We start from the raw sequence: 20,306 nt of genomic DNA, 5'->3' as shown, positions 1-20,306 counted from the left end.
TGCTCTGCTCTGCTCTGCTTTTCTTTCTTTCTTTCTTTTTTTTTTTTGGTGGAACCATGGATTGAACTCAGCCCCTTGCACTTGCCAGGGAAGCGCTTATTCCACTGAGCCGTCTCCCTAGCCCCACCATGCTCTTCTTGATTTGGTGGTTTGTGAAGAGAAATCTGCCATTATTCTGATGGGTTTTCCTTTAAATGTGCTCTATTTCTTTTCTCTAGTGGCTTTTAAGGATTTTTTTTTTTTCTCCGAATGCCCTCAGGGGTGGTTTGGCAGGCTGGAGTGTTGTGAGGATCGAACTACAGCAACCTGAGGCTGAAAGCTTTGCCGAAGCAGCCACTTATAGAACTGCGCTAGGGTCAGGCCCCTTCTAGTGGCTTTTAGTATACTATTCCTGTGCTGAATTTCTGGGATCTTGATTATTACATGTCTGGGTGTGTTTTCAATTGGGTTGATGTTATTTGGAGTTCTATATGCTTCATTCAGTTAGCAGAATGTCAGACTGTTTCCCCATATTTGGGAAGTTGTCCACTGTTCTGTCCATATTCTTTTTATATCATTTGTATTAACTCTTTCTTACTCATTGATACCTATTAGTCTTAAATTGTTCATCTTTGCATCATCTTGCAGATGTTGAATTATTTTTCTCCTGCATCCTTGTTGATCTTTTCTTAGCTTTTCACTAGCTGCAATGGTGTCTTCAAAGTCTAAAAAGTCACTTTCATTCAAATGTTTTGCCAGCTTGTGTTTGAGGTCTTAATTTCCCAAAATTCATGAGCACTTTGAGTCTGCTTCATGCATTCTATTTCTTTCCTATATTTCTCATTCAAGGATTCTGTCATTTTTCTATTCTCCTCTATTTTTTTTTTTATCAATGTCTTCTTTAGGAGCACTTAGTACTTGTTTCATTATAGTTATCATTTCTTTTTTTACTTCAGAAGTTATTTCTGATCTGATTTCCTCTATACCTTTCTGCAGTTGTTTCTTTACTTTTGATGCTATTTCAGAGATTTAAGGAGTATAATTTCCAATTTCTTCTATGCTATTGTCCCCTGCATTTGTTCTGGGTGGGTTCAGGGCCTGAGAAATTTTGCTCTTTCTCTTTGTCATTTTGTATAGCACTGTCTTCTGGCCTTTGGTGTAGAACTTAAATAGAGTTATTATATTCGCACCAGGCCTGGATCTACCAAGTTCAAACTGGTCAAGGTGGGTGTGGCTTGAGTCTGGCTGCTGTGCGCCACTTCTTCCTGCTGCAGCCCTTGGAAGTGAACCCTCTGTGACACTCTGGCAAGATGTTCTCCTGGATCAGCTGGGTGGATCTTGCCTCTAGCCTCTCTGCACGGAGTTCTGCTGCAGGATTCCACACCAGGCCTGTCTGATGGAGAAAGTTCCACTCACATGCCAGGCCTGGGCTCTGGGTTGAATGAAGATCCAGTGGGCCCCTGGCGGACCCACTCACAAGCCGGGCCTGAGTCAATGAGGACCCAGTAGGCCCTGGGCAGTCTCACTCACATGCCGGGCCTTGGCTGTGGGTCAAATTGGGATTCACTTTTGAAATATGCGTTCTGAAGTGAATGTAGGATGGGTATGAGTTGGCTGTTGTTCATCCTACTAGCAGCAGGTTATTCCTAGCCAAAATACTTCATTGTTAAAATGTTGCTTGCTTCAAAAATGCCATGCAAAATGACATATGGTGGGTTGGTGATGTGGGCAGTAAAACAGATTACCAAGGCAAGAATGAGGGTAAGGGCCAGTTTTTTTCTTTTGAGACAGGTTCTCACTATGTAGTGTAGGCTGGTCTTCAACTCACTGTATAACCCATACTGGCCTCATAGATCCTTCTGCCTCAGCCTCCTGACTGAGTGCTGGGATCAAGGTGGAGGCCACCATACCCAGCAGTAGGTGAATGTTTGTCTTTTTTTTTTTTTTTTTTTGTGGTGCAGGGGATTGAATTTAGGACCTTGTGTTTGCCAGGCAAGCATTTATTCTACTGAGCTATCTCCCTGGCCCAACTATCTTCCCCGGCCCTTGAATTTCTTAAAGGGGAATTGTGCCGGGAGGGTGAGACACTGGGGACTTTTCTAAGGGTTGAGGGTGAGGTGAAAGTGTCTTGTGACTGTGTCAAGAATTTTTTCCCCATGGGGAGAAGATACTCTCTCAGGCTTTCACAGAGAGCACATTGGCCAAGCATTGGCCGTGACTCATCCACATGGCTGCACTGATAAAGGTTCTACAATCTGAGGTACAGGATCTCAGGACAAATCCTGAGGGCATTTCACTGACCTTCTCAGACCAAAAAGCTACAACTCTTGTTGCATAGGTCCTGCTTTACCTTGGTCTTAACCATCCAGCAGAAAAGTATGAAGACGAAATTATAAGCAATAAAGCCATGCTGTTAAGTTGAGCTGTGGGGGACTCAGGTCAATAATTTCTGACATTGCCAGTTAAACAGAAGACCCAATGCTATTATGGGCTACTGGACTCTTTTAGAATATTTTGCTGAGTTTACACACCTATAATATTCAATAACGGAACTTAGAAAAAATGGGGTATACAGATGAATGTCCATTTTGTATCTGTGTATTCAAAGTGGTTGGGATAGATATATAGTTACATTCTGTTAATGAATAGAATGATTTGTTCTAATGGTGTTTGTAAATAGGATCACAAGTCCGCATCTTGTACAGCAATTAACCACTAAGAAGAATATATGCAGTGTATTATTTGTTGAAAAATAAAAAAAAAATAAAAATAAAAAAAAGAATTTTTTCCCAGTCATACGGCTTCTTGTAGATTTTTCAGGAGTACTTGTATTGTGTCTTGTTTTGTATGTTTAAAATTATCATTGACAAGGCCATTTCCTGTGGCATCACAAAAAGCCTTTTTAGCTTTAGGTGAAAATACCTTTGTACATTAGCTTTTAGAAAAGATGGTTGAGTTCACTGGGAGGAATGCTAGATTTTACATCAAAGGTTTGTTTTTATCTTGTGTGGTTTTCAGTGTTACTATACTGTCTTGTGACTGCCCAGTATGTGCTGGAGATCATGTTCAAGGGAAAGTTTGTTGTTAAGAGTTTTAACCCCTTTTTGTCATTTAATCCCAGTACTTCGGGAGTCTGGGTCAGGAGAACTGCAAATTCAAGCCCAGCTCAAGCAACTTAGTGACTTAATGAGACCCTGTCTTAAAAAATAAAAAAGACTGAGGAGGGATATATGCAGTATAAAGGCCCTGGGTTTAATCCCCAGTACCTGAAAAAAAAGCCACTGTTCAGATTTGGGGAGGGGGTAGCCCTTCGGTGCCCTCGTGGTGGCTCCCCGCAGAGTATCAGCTGGTGCCAAGTCCCTGCAGCGGAGCGAAAGCCCGTGTGCCTGCTTTCAGAGTTGTCCAAGCAGTTAACCTCATGTGCTGCTACTCCTTTCCCTCTTTTCTCTCCCTCCTGTTCTTGCCTATCCTCTTCTCAGTTTAAAAAGCCATGTGTCTCTTGAGTCTTTTCAAAATTTTCCTTACGTGTTCTTTAAAAATTTAATACATACACAAAGTAAATAAAATGAGTCTGACTCTCTAGTATCCATACCCAGAAGTAATTATCGTACCCCCTTAATCCCAGTATCACATACCCTAGATCACTGATGTCAATCTCTCAGAGCTTTCAGTAAACGCCCAGCTGGGGTACTTGTGCTGCTGCTGCCCTAGATGTAGCCATCTCTGCAAAGCCCCACCTGCGAGAGTGTGAGGCTTGGGTGGAGGACATCAGGCAGAGGTTATAACATGGCCTGTTGTTGCTTAGTGGATGCTGTTGTGCCTGTTTTTTCTGAGGCTACCCAGTGAAGTTCTTTTAAAAGGTTGTCACTGAATTTTTGTGAAGTTGTCTTTCTTCCTGGTATTGAATTTTCTCAACTTTCATGATCCATAAGCATTGGGCCATATTTATGAACAAAAGAGTAGACTCATTGAAACTGGTGACTGCCTGGTTGTTCCTATGATTGTGTAGGACTCTTTGTCTAATTGCATGTCTCCTGTAGGAGTCCAGTTGTGTGTTTTGTGTGAAAGCCAAGCATGTTGATTGCTGGGCTTCACTTTAGATGCTGTGTGTCTAAAGATGTGGGTAAAGAGCATACCCCTTCCACTTGCCAGTGTAGGGTGGGTCTCATTATGGCTGCCGAGATTTTGGTGATTTCTTTTTTAGTAAAGTGGTGTCTTGATTACTTTTTCTTGTTGCTGAGACAAAATATATAATACCCACAGTTAAAAGAGGAACGGTTTCTTTGGCTCACAGTTTGTAGAGGTTTCATTTCATTGTTGGCTGGCTCCAAGGTAGGGCGGTGTGACCGAGGGGCATCACAGAGGAGAAACAGTTCGTGGCAGGCAGAAGACAGCAAAAGCAGCAAGTGATAAGCCTTTCTGGACTTTACATCTTATCTAGGCTACCGTCCTTTGGGTGGATAGCTTTCACACTCTTAATCCTAGTATCACAGACCCCAGATCCAGCCATTTCCGGAAAGCCCCCACTGTGACTCATGTGACTTTGGAGGGATATCTAGACACAGCTAGAACAGTGACCATTCGTTCTTTTGCTTTCATGTCTGTTGGAGACAGAGTGGCCTCTAGGAGGTCGCCATGCCCATAGAAGCTGTACTGTGGGTGTCAGAGGAAGTCTGCTGGCTTCATTGTCCCGTGGGTTGTGTGGATTACTGATTGGATTCTTATTTGTGAGCCCCTTGCCTGGAACTTCGCAGGGCCTCCTTGAGGAGATCGCTGTCCTCTGATACGTTGGGTGAGGATTTCCTCTACTGTTTTTCCAGCCGGATCCTGTCTGCTTTCTTCTACCTTTAGGATTTGCTTAAACTTTTGGTCTCTTTTGGCTCCTTTTACTTTTTTTCTAGCCTTGTTATCACTTCATTCTTCTAAAAATATCCTTTCTGTTCTTCCAAAGAAAGGGTAAGTGAGGATAGCTATGTTGTGTGTGTGGCCAGTACTCCATCTTAAATTCTGCACTTATCTTTGTGCATTGAGCTATTTCCTTTGTGTGCAGAAACAAACTTTCCGAGGAATCTTTCACTTTGGAAAATCTTCACTTGCGGCCTGGACTCAAGACTGTGCAGTAAACAATGATGACCAGACCTTTTGTACTGAATACATAAAGGATCTAGTTTGAATATAGTAAAGGCCCCAGCTACAAGTCCTATTACTTGGCCTGGGTCTCTCTGGAGTCCTTTTATCCTGGGTCTCATGTGATACAAAACTTGGTCACATGCCTTGGCTCTCTGGACCTTGGCATAAGCCTCTGATCCAACAGCCATTCCTTCAGTCCTGTGCCAAGAGCTCCGATGTTTGACTCTCATAGACAGCTCTAGTTTGGGTTTTAGCTGCCAAATGGAATTGCAATTGGAAGTCAGCTGTGACCTAAGTTTGCTTTTTATTTTCTTAGACATGAGTCAAAAAGAATAGGGTTGATTCCTAACTCATCTGGAACTTTTTTCCTTTTGGAACACTGTTTTGCTCTGGTAAATTGTTTTCTTAAAGCTAGCCTCAGAAAGAATAGAAAAGTTAAACTTTTCTTGGTGGGACTGTGAAGCCGTGCGCCGAGACTTCCCTGGTGCCGAGGCTCATAAAGGGAATGACATGTCTGTGGAGAATGCACATTTGGCAGTGAGCCTCTCTCTCCCTCCCACCTCTCACTGGGCTGAATCCCTTGAGACCCCCTGCATAGATCAAAGCATTTGGCAGGACCTTCTGCCTTTCCGCTCCCCCTCACTGAAGCTTTGGACTGAATCTGATTCTTTTAGGTATTTAGTAGAAGTGCCAGACAGAAGCCTGGGAAGTTGCCAGCAGGCATACGGGGAGCTGGCAACATGTGGACCCACGGGGAACCTATCCACCCCCCTAAGCCTGGAATTTTGTTACCTTTCATGCAGGCCGGTGTGGTTAATGCCCCTCTCTCTCCTCACACAGAAGGCCTGACCATCCCTCTTTTCCATACCTGGACACTGTCCCATGGAATATGTGACCCATTGGCCAGATGGATGAAGTAACTCTTTCCAGGGCCTCTGCCTGCTTTCTTTTCAGATGTGCAGGGGCGGGAGCGAGGGTCTGTGTGCTGGACCAATGTGGTGTGCGTGGGTGGGACTTTGGCAGCCGGGTGGGCTTAGGTGTGTGTGCCAGAGGAAACATCTTTCCCCATCTTCCCACTGGCAGGAGAGGGCCTCTTAATAAAACTGCCCTGTAGTAGTTATAACCTTTTGGAAAATACCTGTAAATAGCAACTTGTACCATAAGGAGAACAGAATAAAGCCTAGAAAAAGCATCACACGTGTGCAATGCTGCAGAGAGCAATGTGGGACTCCTGCGGGTGGGATGGACGCATTTTGTTGGTTTGTTGGCAAGGCCTCTTAACAGTGTGTCTTTTAACTCTAGAAATGTCTCAGAGAGGCTCAAAGTTGTGTTTGCTTCAGCTCCCTCAGAAGCTGATTTGATGTCCTGTTTTCCCAATTCAGTATATTCAAATTGTGCAAGGGAAGGGTCTGGTGTTTTCTAATTGAAGCACTAATTTGTGTCTGGTAGTCCAGCCCAGCTGTCCTTGTCTCATTACCCAGGGCAAATGTAGTATTAAGTATTTCCTGAGATCTTGGGGTACCAGAGAGTGTTGGCTGCAATGTGTACAAATGTCCTCCCTTGTGTCTCTATTTTTATCTTTTTTTTTTCCTGTTTTTATCTTATATTCTTTGTTTTTCTCATTGTTCAGCAGATACATGTAGGAAGTGCCTGCTTGTGCCAGGTGTTATTACTGCTTAAATAAAGCCTTTTAATAAATTCTCCTAAGGGGCTGGGGAATATCTCAGAGGCATAAGCATCTACCTGGAAAACACAAGGTCCCAAGTTCAGTGTTGTCGTCCCCCCCCCCCCCCCCCCCCCCCCCCCCCCCCCCCCCCCCCCCCCCCCCCCCCCCCCCCCCCCCCCCGGGTCCCCCCCCCCCCCCCCCGTGCCAAGGTGGCCCAGAACCCCCAGCACACCCAGGTGGAGGTGGCTCATGCCTGTGATTCCAGCACTCTGGTAACAGACAGGAGGATAGCTGCGAGACTGGTCTGGGGGCTATACAAGTGAGCTTAGGCTGGCCCAAACAGCATAGTGAGACCCTGTCGGGGGGGGGGGGGAGAAATCCTCCTAAGCCTTACATCTCTTCATTGTACTTTGGTGTACTGCTCCAAGTAGAATGAGATGTGAAACTCAGTGATGAATGCTGCCGAGTTGTGTAATTGAGCATTTAGAACCACACAGATACTCTTGAGTTTGCAGTGGTGATAATAACTGCTATCTCTTGAGCATTTTTTTGTTTTTTTTATGTATTTATTTTTTATTGAGAAATAAATATGAATGAGACAGTTTCACAGCTGATTAATAGGATAGTTTTGATAGTCAATACACTGTACATTGTTATCTTCTTAGTGGTTATCCACAGTATAAGAAGCAGACAGGATATTCTGTCCAAACACTGTTAGTACACCTCTTTCTTCTCATTGAGTTAAGCGAAAGTAGCTGTAAATTTATCCTATTTTGTATATATAAATACAAAATGATCTTTCCTTTGTATCTTTTTTTTAACTTTTTATTTTATTTATTTATTTTTTTTGTCCTGTCAGAGGTGAATATTCTATTGGCATCTAAAGACTGTAGGTGTTTGAATTCAACTAAACAATCTAACGCTGTCTAGCAGTCTATAATATTAATAGGTTATCCTAAGAAGTTACTGACTTGAGCCTTTTACAGTATCTCTTGAGCATTTAACATGTCTGTGGCACTGTGCCTTCCAAACATAATTTTATTTAATGTCTATAAGATACTTATTAGGTAGTTACTCTCGAGGAGAGTCAGTCAAGGTGGTAACTCAGGTCTACTAGTTGACTCCCCCATACTCTTAAACCACTGTGTCTGCTGTAGTGTTTGGGGTTACTCACTCGGGACACAGCTGTGAGGGGTTAATTCTAGGTCTGCCACATAGCCTACGGTTTACAGCTTTGTACCATGATCGAATCTTTCCAAGCTGACTCAAGATGGAAGTAGTACTCGTGAGAAGCTGATCAAGAAATGCAGTGGAGTCAGGGAACGGTGTGATGGCTGAGGCCCTTGGGGGTGAATCAGTATTGACGGCATTGTGTTCAGATGACGCACAGACATGGCGGGCATGAGCTGCCTCCTCACTCTACGATAGCAGCAGTGGACAAGGAGAGGGGAGTCTCATTGTCTTGACTGCAGAGTTGCTCATGGTGGTTGTGAGTAATGTTATGGGTCATAGAAGTATCCTTATTTTATGAATAACTAGTATTTAGGGTGAGAAATAGCTTACTACAAAGAAAAACTTTTGAATTTGGGAGACAGTATTGCAGGGAATTACAAATAGTGCTGAGAAGTTAAAAGATCTGATGCAGACTCCTGGGTACCGCACTGCTTTATTGCTTCTTAGCTGTGTGACTGAGCAGGTCCCTAACCTCTGTTTCTTTCTTCATCTCTAAAGTGTGGATGGTGATACACGTGCCTCATGGGGTTGTGTCAGGATTAAATCAGATCACACTTGTGACCCTTAGAATAGCCCTTGGCACATAGGAAATACTGAGGATACTCAGTAAATCTTGTTTTTCTACATGTTAACAATTATTTCTGAGCTGCTTCTGTAACTGTTAGCATCACAGTTGTTCCTTGCCATTTCCCTTTTAGAACTCTTGTCCTGAATGCTTGCAGCTGCTTTTTCTGTCTTAAATACAAATAGATTCAATTTCTGATATTTTAATCTACTGTTTCCTTAATCTAGAATCCATAATAACTTCCTGCTTCCCACTATGTTGAATTGAAACTCCTTTGACAGAAGTTTAGATAGATCCCTTTGTCCATGAGCTCCCTCTTCCTAGTTGTCTAGCGTCCCCTTTTATTATTTCCCAGTTCAAGCTTCAGCTGCAGGCCCATGAATCAACCCATCCTCCATTGTAGGGGGTTTTGTGGGCCATCCGTGGCCTTCTGTCTTCCCCACCATATGCCTGGGAGCTTTCAGCACACACTTCTTCCTTGGCAAGCTTTCCCACAGTGGTCCCAGCTTAGGGTCCCCTTGGCACCCTCACATCTTATATTCAAATAATGGGTGCTTTGTACTCTTCTAGGTTATATACGTTGCTGTTCTTCTACCTAAATATTAAACTGTTGGGAGATACAACTGCTAAATGTCACGTTCTGTGAGGACCTCACAGGACTTGTTCTGGGAGGACAGATTTCTCCATCACTGTATCCCCTGGTGTCTTGTACAGTGTCCAGTAACACCCACATTGAGTATATAAACAGTTTCTCTTTATTGCAGAAATCTTTAAATGATTTCATTCAGTTTTTATATACAGTTGCTTAGCAAATACTCTTAGGCAAGTCAACCAAATACTTATTTCATTTCACAGAGAAAACGTTGGGACCCATTAAAGAGTTGCACATTCTCTAAATAATTCAACAAAAGCCTGCATTTATGAACAGTGGTAGTGTTTTTTAAAATTTTCATTGTACTTCACCTTATGGAAGCAGCAGACTTTTATATTTTTAAATAACTCTTGCTTTCTTGACATGTAATTATTTAATTTCATGTTTATAAATCTTTATAGCAGTCTAGGCTGTATTTATTATGTGAGATGCTGTGTAAATCTATTTTCTTCCCATTGTAACTGAATATCCCTAGTGCTTAAGTGGTTTGTTATATGGCCAATTGAATATTTGGGTACCCAGAGGAAAACTTTTCCTAGAGTTCTAGTTTTCCACATTTCTTAAAAGATTGAGAACTTTGTTCTTTTCTTATAAATTAGAATTGCTTTTCATTTCTACCCTTTTATTCTATTTACTTAATAGCCCAACCAGATTTCCCTGGAAGAGAACATCCTGGTCTCCCGTTACATTAACAACCCCCTGCTCATAGATGGTGAGTTGTGATTAGACTCTTGACTACACTGGGCTAGATCTTGCTAAACTTCTTAACCTTTTCATGGTCTTCTCTAGTGTTTTTTAAGCTAGGATGAAATTCTTGGCATCTCTGACTTCAGAGATGAGGCAAGCTAGTTCCTTAACTACCACTGGGGATTATTTTGAAGATGAAATAAGATAATGTAAGAGAAAGTGCTGCCAGGCATGATAGCACCCATCTATAATCCTAGCATTCTGGGAAGCTGAGGCAGGAAGATCAAGAATTCAAGCTTAGTCTAGGTACTTTAGCAAATTAGCAGGACTCTCAAAAAAATAAAAAGGACTAGAGCATAACTCATTGCAAAGGCCCTTGGTTCAGTTTCCAGTAGTGAAATGCTTAATAGGCTATAAAACTATCAATACTGTATAAAAATAGTATATATAAGCCGGGCATAGTCACGCATTCCTGTAATCCCAGTACTTAGAAGGCTGAGACAGGGGGAACGTTGTGAGTTGGAGACCAGCCTGGCTACAAAGTGAGCTCGAGGCCAGCCTGAACTGCATTGTCTGTCTCAAAAACAAGCTATATATATATATATATATATATATATATAGTATTTATCCATGAAAAGATTAAGTGTGTGGGTATTATGTGCTTATTATGAAGAAAAATGTTCTTTCATAGTTGTTTACATTCTCCTCATCATTGCCAAAAGAACTTTTACCTGTGAATCCAAACTTTTTTTCAGATTTCAAGTTTGATGTGCGCCTCTATGTGCTTGTGACTTCCTATGATCCTCTTGTCATCTATCTCTACGAAGAAGGATTGGCTAGGTAAGGCACTTTGGTTTTGAGTGAAGCCTTCACTGGAGTATAGTAGAGTGGATCTGTGAAAGAGTGTCCTAAGATCAAGCTGTTTCTTTCAGGAAATAGAATACACCCAGGCGGCTTCCGATGATGGAGGCAGTCTTAGTGCTGAGGAGTCCTTTCACACCCACACAGAGTGTGTGCCCATGCCACCTAGCCCAGCTGTGATCTAGGTCACTGGTTATTTTCATGCAATGACAATATTAGGAAGACTGAAGGTATTAAGATAATTTACCATACATAGTTGTTCACAGCAGATCTAGACAGAAAAATCAAACATTTATTTACCTGTCACAAACCGGGCATTTATTTTATTCTTTAAAGCAGTTTTATACTTGTATTTTTGTAGTTGAGGAAGCTGAGACTTAGGCCAGGGAGCTTCACGTTCTGCTTTCTGAGATGTCCGAGCTGGGGTTGGGTGGAGCAAGGGTTGTAACTCGATTACTGAGCTGTTCATCCTGTCTTACATTTAGGACTTTCACTTCTTTGTCCCCCCTACTGTGCAATGTAGGTACTTTGCAGTGGTCATGTAAATGTAGTGTTATTGAGGTGATGTGATTTGTAGGTTTTAAGATGATACAATTTGCAAAATTAAATTCACGTTATAATAATATGAAGTTTTGTTTCCCATGTTTATAGAATTTTACAGATCATAGTGTTTCTGTGATTTAAAAAATTTTAAATTTTTTAAAATAAGTTTGTAACTTTGCTGTAGTTGATTTTCCTTTCACACATTTCTTCTTCTCACTCCCTTTCTCCCTCCTTCCCTCCCTTTTTCCTTCCTGTTTGCCCTGAAGTTCTTATGTGCAGTGGTCACATTTTATAAAGCATAGCAATTCAGGTGATTCACACCTGTCAGCAGTCACAAGCTATAAAGCACGGTGTGTGCATATTTATTTATTAGAAAATGTACTTTGAAGATAGGAAATGCCGTGGGTAAAGGACTGTCTATGCCGCATACAGGTGGTAAAGAAAATAGATGCAATCTCTGTCTGTGAAAAACCTAATTTTAATATCCTCATTTATGTATAAGGGCTTTAATATATGTTATTCTATTCTGATTACTGTTTATTTTTTAGATTTTTTTTTTCAGTACTGGAGATTAGAACTACATCCAGGCTATTTTAGTTTTTATTTTGAGACAAGGTATCTCTTAAGTTGCCCAGACTGGGCTCAAACTTGTGATCCTTCTGTGCCAGCCTCCCAGAATGTTGGGATGACAGGTATACACCAGCACGCCTGACCTGAGTGATATTTTAATTATTTTACATCCTCATTTCCTTTGATGTATCCTGTGAGAAGAATCCAGAGAGCAGACAAACCTAAAGGGTCTAGCTGGTTGAGCCAAGTCTTGTCTTCACCTCTAGGTGGCAGTAACAGCATTTATAAGGCCCATCGGATTCATAAGAATCCTGAGTGGGCACTGGGAACAGTGAAGGCTGCTGAGACTCCATAGTTCTGGCCTCTGTCCCTTGCAAATGGAGAAGGGGAAAAATGAAAGCATTTTCTGGTTGTTGGACAAAGGCTAGGACCAGGCGTGTAAGCATGAACTGCCTGTTAACTCTAACCAAGTCTCCACAGGAAGGTTTTCTACAGTGTTTGTAGATAAATGAGCTCACATATTTGTAAGCAAAGCTAGATAAGACTGTATATAAAAGCCTACTTCCTATATTGTCTAGAACAAAAAGAAGGTAAACTGTACCCTACTTTCTGCCCAAGGGCTGAAGATGAGGGTTTTGTAATTGGAGATTTCTGAACTTTGCTTTTCTCTTATGAGCGTCTCCATTTTTATTCTTCCCCTCATCCTGTATTTAGTGCTTCCTTTGTCCTGCTTGAGAATTGATTATACCTTTCCACAAGTGGGACTTCTGGTATAGTGCACAGATGTCAAGGTGATCTATATGTACTGTTTCTTGAGAATATCATATCAGTATGTTTTGCATAATATTCCAAGCATATGTTACCCACTCATGGATAAAATTTGGCATAATTTAAAGACCTGTGTGGTTTACTGCACAAAACGGGAGTAATACTGTAGAGCTTTACTGTAGATACGTCAGTGCTTTGACTGCTGCTTGTACCCGCTGAGTGGAGCAACTCTTCTCTTGCTTCCAGCAGGAACTAAAGTACAATATCTTACCAGTGGGTGCCTGTGCCATAGTCACTAGAAAAGAGCTTTTTAAATACTCCAACCACATTGAGCCAAAAAATACATGGATTTTTCCAGGATTTGGCTAGGTTTACCTGAAAGTAGAGGTGAATATAAAGCTTTCCCAAAGGATGGTGCATGCAGTAGGACAAGCTGTTTGCCAAAGTCCTGCAGAGGTACCTTGTTCTGTGTAGTCATTCGGATGTACCCGAGTGTGTCTTGGCAGACACCTGCTTCTTAATGCTCTGAGTGTGCTTGACTGTCATTATGTTCAACAATAGTTCATAGCTCCTTCAGCTCTACAGCTTCTAGTAATCTTAGGTCATGTGTGTTTTATGTAGACATAACTGAAGATAATCATCCTGAAATGAGATCACTAGTCATTTTACTTTGAGACTTAACAAAGAAAACCATCATCTTTTCTAAAGAAGTAGAAATAGAGGCAAAAATAATTAAGTTTCTTTCTTTAGAAAGGAAAGTTCCTACATCATCATTTCTTTTTTTTTTCTTTTTCTTGAAATTAATTTTATTGAGAAACAAATAGCAATGAGACAGTTTCAAAACCGATTAGTAGGACAGTTTCAGTGATTAATACATTGTATATTGTTGTCTTCGTAATAGTTATTTATAGTACAGGGTGCAGCCGTGATATTCTGTTCAAACCCTATTAGTACAAATCTTTCTTCTCATTGAATTAAGAGAAAGTAGCTATATATCTATCTTAACTATTTTGTATATACAGACACAAGATAGTCCTTTCTTTATATCCCCTTTTTAAATTTAGTTTTGTCAGAGATGGATATTCCATTGCCATTTGAATATTGTAGGTGTGTGACTTCAGCAAAATAATCCAATATAGTCCAGTAGTCCATAATAGTATTGGGTTATCCGTAGAACTGGCAATGTCAGAAGTTGTTGACGTGAGCCCTTTACAGCTCAGCATATTAATATGGATTTACTTTTTATACCTTGTGTTTATACTTTTCTGGTGGATGGTTAAGACCAAGATAAAGCAACAAGAAATGTAACTTTTGTATCTGACAAGGTCAGTCAAATCCCCTCAGGATTTATCCTGAAACCCTGTACCACAGTTTGTAGATCCGTTGTAAGTCATCAGCCATGTGGATGAGTCATGGCCATTGCTTGACTAATTTGCTGTCTGTGAAAGCTTGAGAGAATGTTTTTGTCCATGTGACTCTCCTTAGGCATATTCTATATCATCGATCACTTTCTTCTGTAGCCCCATAATCTCCTCGATCAGTAAATTTGGGATGCAACTGAGTTACAGGATGTTACAGTACAGGTTCTTCTATGTCCTGAGTCTTCACTGACCTTGAAAGGCTAGGGCCAAAATGTTGGCTGTCCTTGAAGCCCTTCTTTTCTCTAATTTTTGGCCTGCAAACTTAAGTTGTTAACCCTCCAGAAGAGAAGCTTAATGATGTTATTACCCTGTAACATAGGCAGTTGAGCTTAACCTCACTATCTGTCTGAATATCAAACATCTTAGACATAATATGGAACAGGTATTCCATGGAAATCTTAAGAAGGACCAAAAAATAAAAAGAACTGAGCTCTTTTTTTTTCTTAAATAGCTATAGGTGCTCTGATGATTGCTAACATATTGAACAGACAAACATATACAAGATGATTACCTTGAAATTAGAGTATGCTTTCAGATATATTTGGCCAAGTTGAACTACAATCATGCTTTTACAATTTAGATTTGTAAATGTAAATAGATTAGTCAGAATTTGTTTTATAATAAGAATCAGAAAGGAAAATACCTTTTCCACTTGTGAGAGCCAAGATAGTTTTTAAGATGGGCCCCAGGCTGACAGTTTATCCTCCTGAAATAGCCAGCTATAAAGATTTTGTATTGTTGCTTTGATAGCCATAGCAATAGGTAGAAGTGCTGTTTTGTTAGCCACATGTAACTGTTTCCTTCAAAGGGACAGACTGTTACAGGTCATTTTACCTATTTCTGGGGGATGTTCAGGCCAGGTTTGTGTGCAGAAAGAGTCTAGGTGACATTCTTTGGAGCTAAGTATAAATTTTGTTATTTATTTACTTATTTATTTATTTATTTTTGCAGAACCGGGGATTGAACTCAGGCCCTTACACTTGCCAGGGAAGCTTTTATTCCACTGAGCCATCTCCCCAGCCCCTAAGTATATGTTTTGATTTGTTTTTAGAAACTCAAAAGCATTCTACTTAATTAAAAGATTTTTTTCATAATTTTATTGATAAACAGCAATGAGACAGTTCATCATTTCTACGTAGGGCCTCATAAGTTGATAACAGAAAGTTCATGAGACAGTTTTGTGAAATTGTGTAAATTTGTGTATCAAATTTGAAAATTGTGAAAATTTGTCTATCATCTGTGTAAATTTTTTACTTTCTTAAACTCACTAAAGAAAAACTACTTTCTTTATAGATTAGTGTTTTCAGTTGTCCTTGTTTTAGTCACATGAGAGATAGGAAGAGTCTTATATGTGGGTAAAGTGTTGAAGTGTTGTCTAAATGCAGTCACTTTCCTGGTATTTGCGTCCTCTGTCTCATGGTTCAGGGTAGTCCTGCAGAGGCCTCCCTGAGTCAGAGCTTCCAAGTGGTATAAGGGAAATAAGTGTAATTCCCAACCTGCTACATCTCAGATATGCTGAGTTTGTGTTCCCCAGAATTGAAGAATGAATTATTCTAAGGAACAGTGAGGGTTAACAGTAGGAAATGTTTATTGAAAGAGATAGCTCCTGAGAGATAGGCGGGGACCTAAAAGTAGTTGCTAACAAGCCCACTTTACATGGGAAGTTTTGTAGAGCAAAATCACGAGGTGGGTAGAGAATCATGGAGTGGGTACATCTTGGGTCAAAAGCTATCATCAACCAATAAGATTACAAGTATACCCACTTAGGTGATATTAGTCCAATGAGGAAGCAGTTTACATAGTAAACATACATGAAAGAACAAAAGACTTTAGGAAGGCATCGGTCAGGAGAGCTGGTCACCCACGTGGGTGACTGATGTCTATCTACACTTTATTGGACCTGGTGATACCAATTATAGTATAACCTTCACATTATTGCTCATCTCTTGGGAAGGCACGTAGGTGTGGTCATCCTCTTTATTTTGAGGCCTGGCCTTTGGCAGATGCACCTCCAGCCAGTGCGGTGATGTGTTCTTACCTACTGCACGGACTTCCTCCAGAGCCTAACCTGTCTGGCTACTTATAATATTTGTACCAAACTTAGTTGTCAATAGTGTAAGCATATTGCTCTTTAGCACCAGCAGGGGACACTCAGTTTCCAGAGAGTGTTTCTCTTCTTCCTAACATGGTGAAGATTCATTTTTCCTGTCAGAAATGGAATCCAAAAAGACTTGGTCTTGGATTTTACAGCTGTAAGTGGATCCAATATGGGGTTTAAATTGTTGGACAAAACTCTTTTGTAGAGACAAAGCTAATAGTCAAATTTGCACTGAAATAGGAAAAATAAAAAGTTTTAAAAATTAAAACAAAATTGAATTTAAAACCACATGCACTGTTGGAGACTCAGAAATAGATAGGACTAACACTTTGGGGACAGGAAAGTGCCCATGTGGGGAACTGAGTGTTCCACCCATGTGGGAGAGGTGGGAGGTGGGGGACTTGGGAAGGCCCAGATGGGCCTGACTTCTTTGTGCCTTGGCCATGTGATTCAGCAGGAATTCAGAAAGGGCCCCAAACCATTTGTAATGCCATTCCCTTTTTCCTCACCCTAGTTCCTTCTTCAGTAGCCTTCCTTGCTAATTAACACTGGCTCCACAGGGATATTTACCTTTTCTCTGCTGGATTCCTGTGGTTTTGAAAGAATTCAGGTACTTGCTGGTTGCCAAAGAATTCTGATTACCTCACAGGCTGCACACTGTCCAGAATCTGCTACAGCAGCAGGTGGGGTGAAGAGACACTAAAAAGGGGGAGAAACCCACCCCAGCGCTCATTGTCACCCTCCCTGGCGGGCCCAGGCTGTTTGTGAAGTTTGAGTCATTTCTGGCTCTGAAGACCGGGGATCAGGCTGGTAATCCCCTCCCAGACACGCGGCCGTGTGCTGCCGAGTCACCACCGCATTTTGGCAGTCTCTAGACTGCAGCTGGTTGACAGCAGATCAGAGAGGACTTGGGCCTCTTGTTCTCCTCCATAAGATTTTTCTGGGTCAGGCCACGATGAAACCCAGTGGCTCCTGGCAAGGCTGCCTGAGGTGCCCTCTCTTCAGAGTCCAGGCCTCTGTGGCTCAGCCTGCCTACACCTGCTGAAAGCTGACTCACTCACGTGCCACAGCTGACTCTTCAGGGTTGACCTCATCTTTCCTTTGTACATTTGTAGGGAATATAAAAATAAAGCCACCAACGAGAAGGCTTAACTGTCCTACATCTAAACTTTAAGAATGACCACAAGAATATATGGTGTCACATTCTTAGAAGAACACAATAGCTTTTGAATAAGAAAAGAGAGTTTATGAGAACCTAGTACTCTCTTATTTTCCTGCTCTGGTAAAGAGTTTGGAACATGCATCTCAGGTGTGTTTTCATTTCATTTAACCTAACTCCAAGTACTCCTTTTAGCCTGGTAAACCTGTAATAAGTTACAAATGCAGTCAATACACCTAAGCTGAACACCCTAGCTTCACAGCAAGGTCTACTGGTGAGTGTCAGTTGTTACCCTGTGCTTATGGAACTGCTGCATGCCTGCCGGCATGAGAGTTCATAGTGCATATTGCTAGCTGGCAGAAAGGTCAGAACTTAAAATTTGAAATATTGTTTCTATTGGATGTGTATCACTTTCACATCATAAAGTGGCAGCGTTGTGAATGTAATGATCAGAGGTTGGAAACCATCTGTATATGCCTAACGTTGAAATCTTTTCTACACACACACACACACACACACACACACACGTATAGATTATTACATTGTTTTGATGCCAAGTAAGAAAAAAAGCATTTGATTTAATAAGTTGGTCAGAATAAAAACAATTACATTTGTTTTCAGAGGGGGAAAAAGCATGTGAGTTGTATTTATCAGTGGGCTGCGAAATAGTATCCAGAGTTTCAGATTTAACCCAGAAGGTAAGATTTGCGTGCGAGCGTGCAAACACACACACACACACAGTTCTTGGCTTAAAGGTTAAGATTGTGAAATTCTATTGTGAAAGCTTTCCTAAATCTTCACTTTATTCAGAGAGAGGTTCAAGACTGGATTCGTGATGTGGATTTCAGTCTGTGTTAGGTTAAGTATTTGTAGACTTGTGGTGGATTGACACCTGGTGGGCAACTTGTAACCCCCAGCTGAAGTGAATCTGCATGGTGCTGGGTGTGGAGGCCACCTGAGGATTGCTGCCAACAAAATGAAAAGGAGCACTGGGGAGGAAAAAGAGGGGCTGTGGGCTCTCCTGAGGAGCTTGTTGGGCTGGCTTTCCTGATGTGAACTTGGCTGTTCTTGTTGCCAGGGGAGCTCAGGACCTCAGTGTCGCTGAGGATGGCTGGGGTTCACTTTAGGAGAGCTCTGGTCCTTATTTTGAGCAATGCTTCTTGGCTCTGGAGGGGAAGATGGTGCACTGCTCAGTCTCCTGGAGGAACTTTTCCTGCTGGCTTTCCTGATAAGAACTCTGCAGTCATCATTATTAGAGGAGCTTGGGACCTCACTATCGCTGAAGATAGCTGTGGTACTTTACTGGGGAGCTCTGTTGCTTTCCTTGAGCACTGCTTCCTGGCTCCAGTGCAGATCTCTCAGCCTGCTAGCAGATACTTTATTCTGCTGGTGGGGGCTGGGGAGATAGCTCAGTAAAATAAGCACTTGCCTGGCAAGCGCAGGGTCCTGAGTTCAATCCCCAGTACCAGGAAAAAAAAAAAAATTTATCCTGCTGGGACAGACTTTCTAGCTTCCACCACTGACCTTTAGGCTTTCCCAGCCCAGATCCATGAAGTGGACCTGCATGAGAATTGTCATGGGCTGTATGTCTCCAGTTGGACTTGTGGGAGGCATTTTTATGAGCCCAAGTTTTTCAGCTGGACTCATGCAGGATTTCAGAATCCAGGCCCTCAGCTGGATTCTTTGGTCTTTAGTGTGTGGACAGATTTCCCTCACTCTTTTGTACTTGACTCACTGGGTGACCACTATAAAATGATCGTATTCATTAGGTGTCCTGTTTAAATTGTTTTCCTGCAAACCCTGACTACAACAGGTACCTAGTAAAGAGTTATCTTTTAGGTTATTGTTAATAAACTGTGTTGAAGTTGGGCTCAGTAGCATTACATGTCTGTAATCCCAGCTACTTGGGAGGCTGAGGGCAGGAGGATTTTTAAATTTCAGCCCAACCCTAGCAACATAGATCCTGTGTCAAAATAAAAAGGGGGTGGCAGGGAATGTAGCTCAGTGGTACAATCCCCAGAACAACCACAAAATATTTGTGTTGAGCCTACACATGAAGTTCTGATTTAAAGGTTACAAACCTAAGTGCTCACAAGGACATTCTTGGAGGGTAGTTGGCCAGGTGGAGGCCCAGGAGTAGGGGACATCTGACTCACTTAATGGCACTTGGTATCATGTTGGTGCCAGCAGCCCACACCTACTAGAATTGCCAGATCTAATGGTTTTTAAAGGAAAGCTAGATACCTAGATTTTTACTGTTGAACTTAACAAGTTTTTCAGACATTTTTGTCTAAAAAGCTACAAATACAATGTAAAGACCTGCCTTTTACCAACTGTATATCTACAGACCTCATTTCAATTCTCCCAGTTGTCCAAATAATATTCTTCATAAGGAAAGGACCTGTGGAGGGCCCAGGGCAGGGTGGTTGTCACATCTCTTTAGGCTCCTTCAGTCTGGAGTACTTCCTCAGCCTTTCGGTTACTTTCACAACTCAGCATTTTTAAGGATTGCATCCAGTCATTTTGTACATTTTGCCCTCAATTTGGGTTTTTATATTTTCTCATGATTAAATCTAGGTTTATGTATTTGAGTCAAGAATACCACAGAAATGTGATAGTAGTTCTCATTGCATTGTATCTGATGACCCATGGGAACTATTTAGTGGCATAGGACTCCTTGATTAAGGTGATTTCTACATAACTCCTCTGTAAAATCATTTTACATTTACCTTTTACATTGTCTTTCCTTTTGTATTTTCTATAAAGATATCTACATTCATATACTTTTCCGTATCCTATTTTCACCCAAAAACTTTAATATCTATGGAATTTGCCTGAAGTACTGCAAAAAATGTTTGGCAAATGATCTTTTTCTTCCTACTGTTTCCTTTATTTTGGTGTTTTGCTTCAAGGAATAGCTTTTTCTTATCTTTTATTGTACTAATGAAGACTCAAGGATTCGATTTCATTTAAT

At 41.4% G+C, this 20,306-nt stretch overlaps 1 protein-coding gene across 9 annotated transcripts in view; it reads left to right on the top strand.

The window, feature by feature from the left end:
• The window catches only part of Ttll5 (tubulin tyrosine ligase like 5), a 316,364-nt gene that overhangs the window by 60,333 nt on the left and 235,725 nt on the right, over positions 1–20,306 (top strand). For all 9 annotated transcript variants that reach the window (XM_023702383.1, XM_023702377.1, XM_023702375.1 and 6 more), the window contains 2 exons: positions 9,868–9,937; positions 10,668–10,752. In XM_023702383.1, coding sequence (XP_023558151.1) covers positions 9,868–9,937; positions 10,668–10,752 — 155 coding nt within the window. The remainder of the gene's footprint in view (positions 1–9,867; positions 9,938–10,667; positions 10,753–20,306) is intronic.

Source organism: Octodon degus, unplaced genomic scaffold, assembly GCF_000260255.1.
Source record: "Octodon degus isolate 3935 unplaced genomic scaffold, OctDeg1.0 scaffold00007, whole genome shotgun sequence".
Classification (NCBI taxonomy): Eukaryota; Metazoa; Chordata; class Mammalia; order Rodentia; family Octodontidae; genus Octodon; species Octodon degus.
The sequence above is the reverse complement of the archived record's forward strand: the minus strand, read 5'-3'. Positions and strand labels throughout refer to the sequence as shown.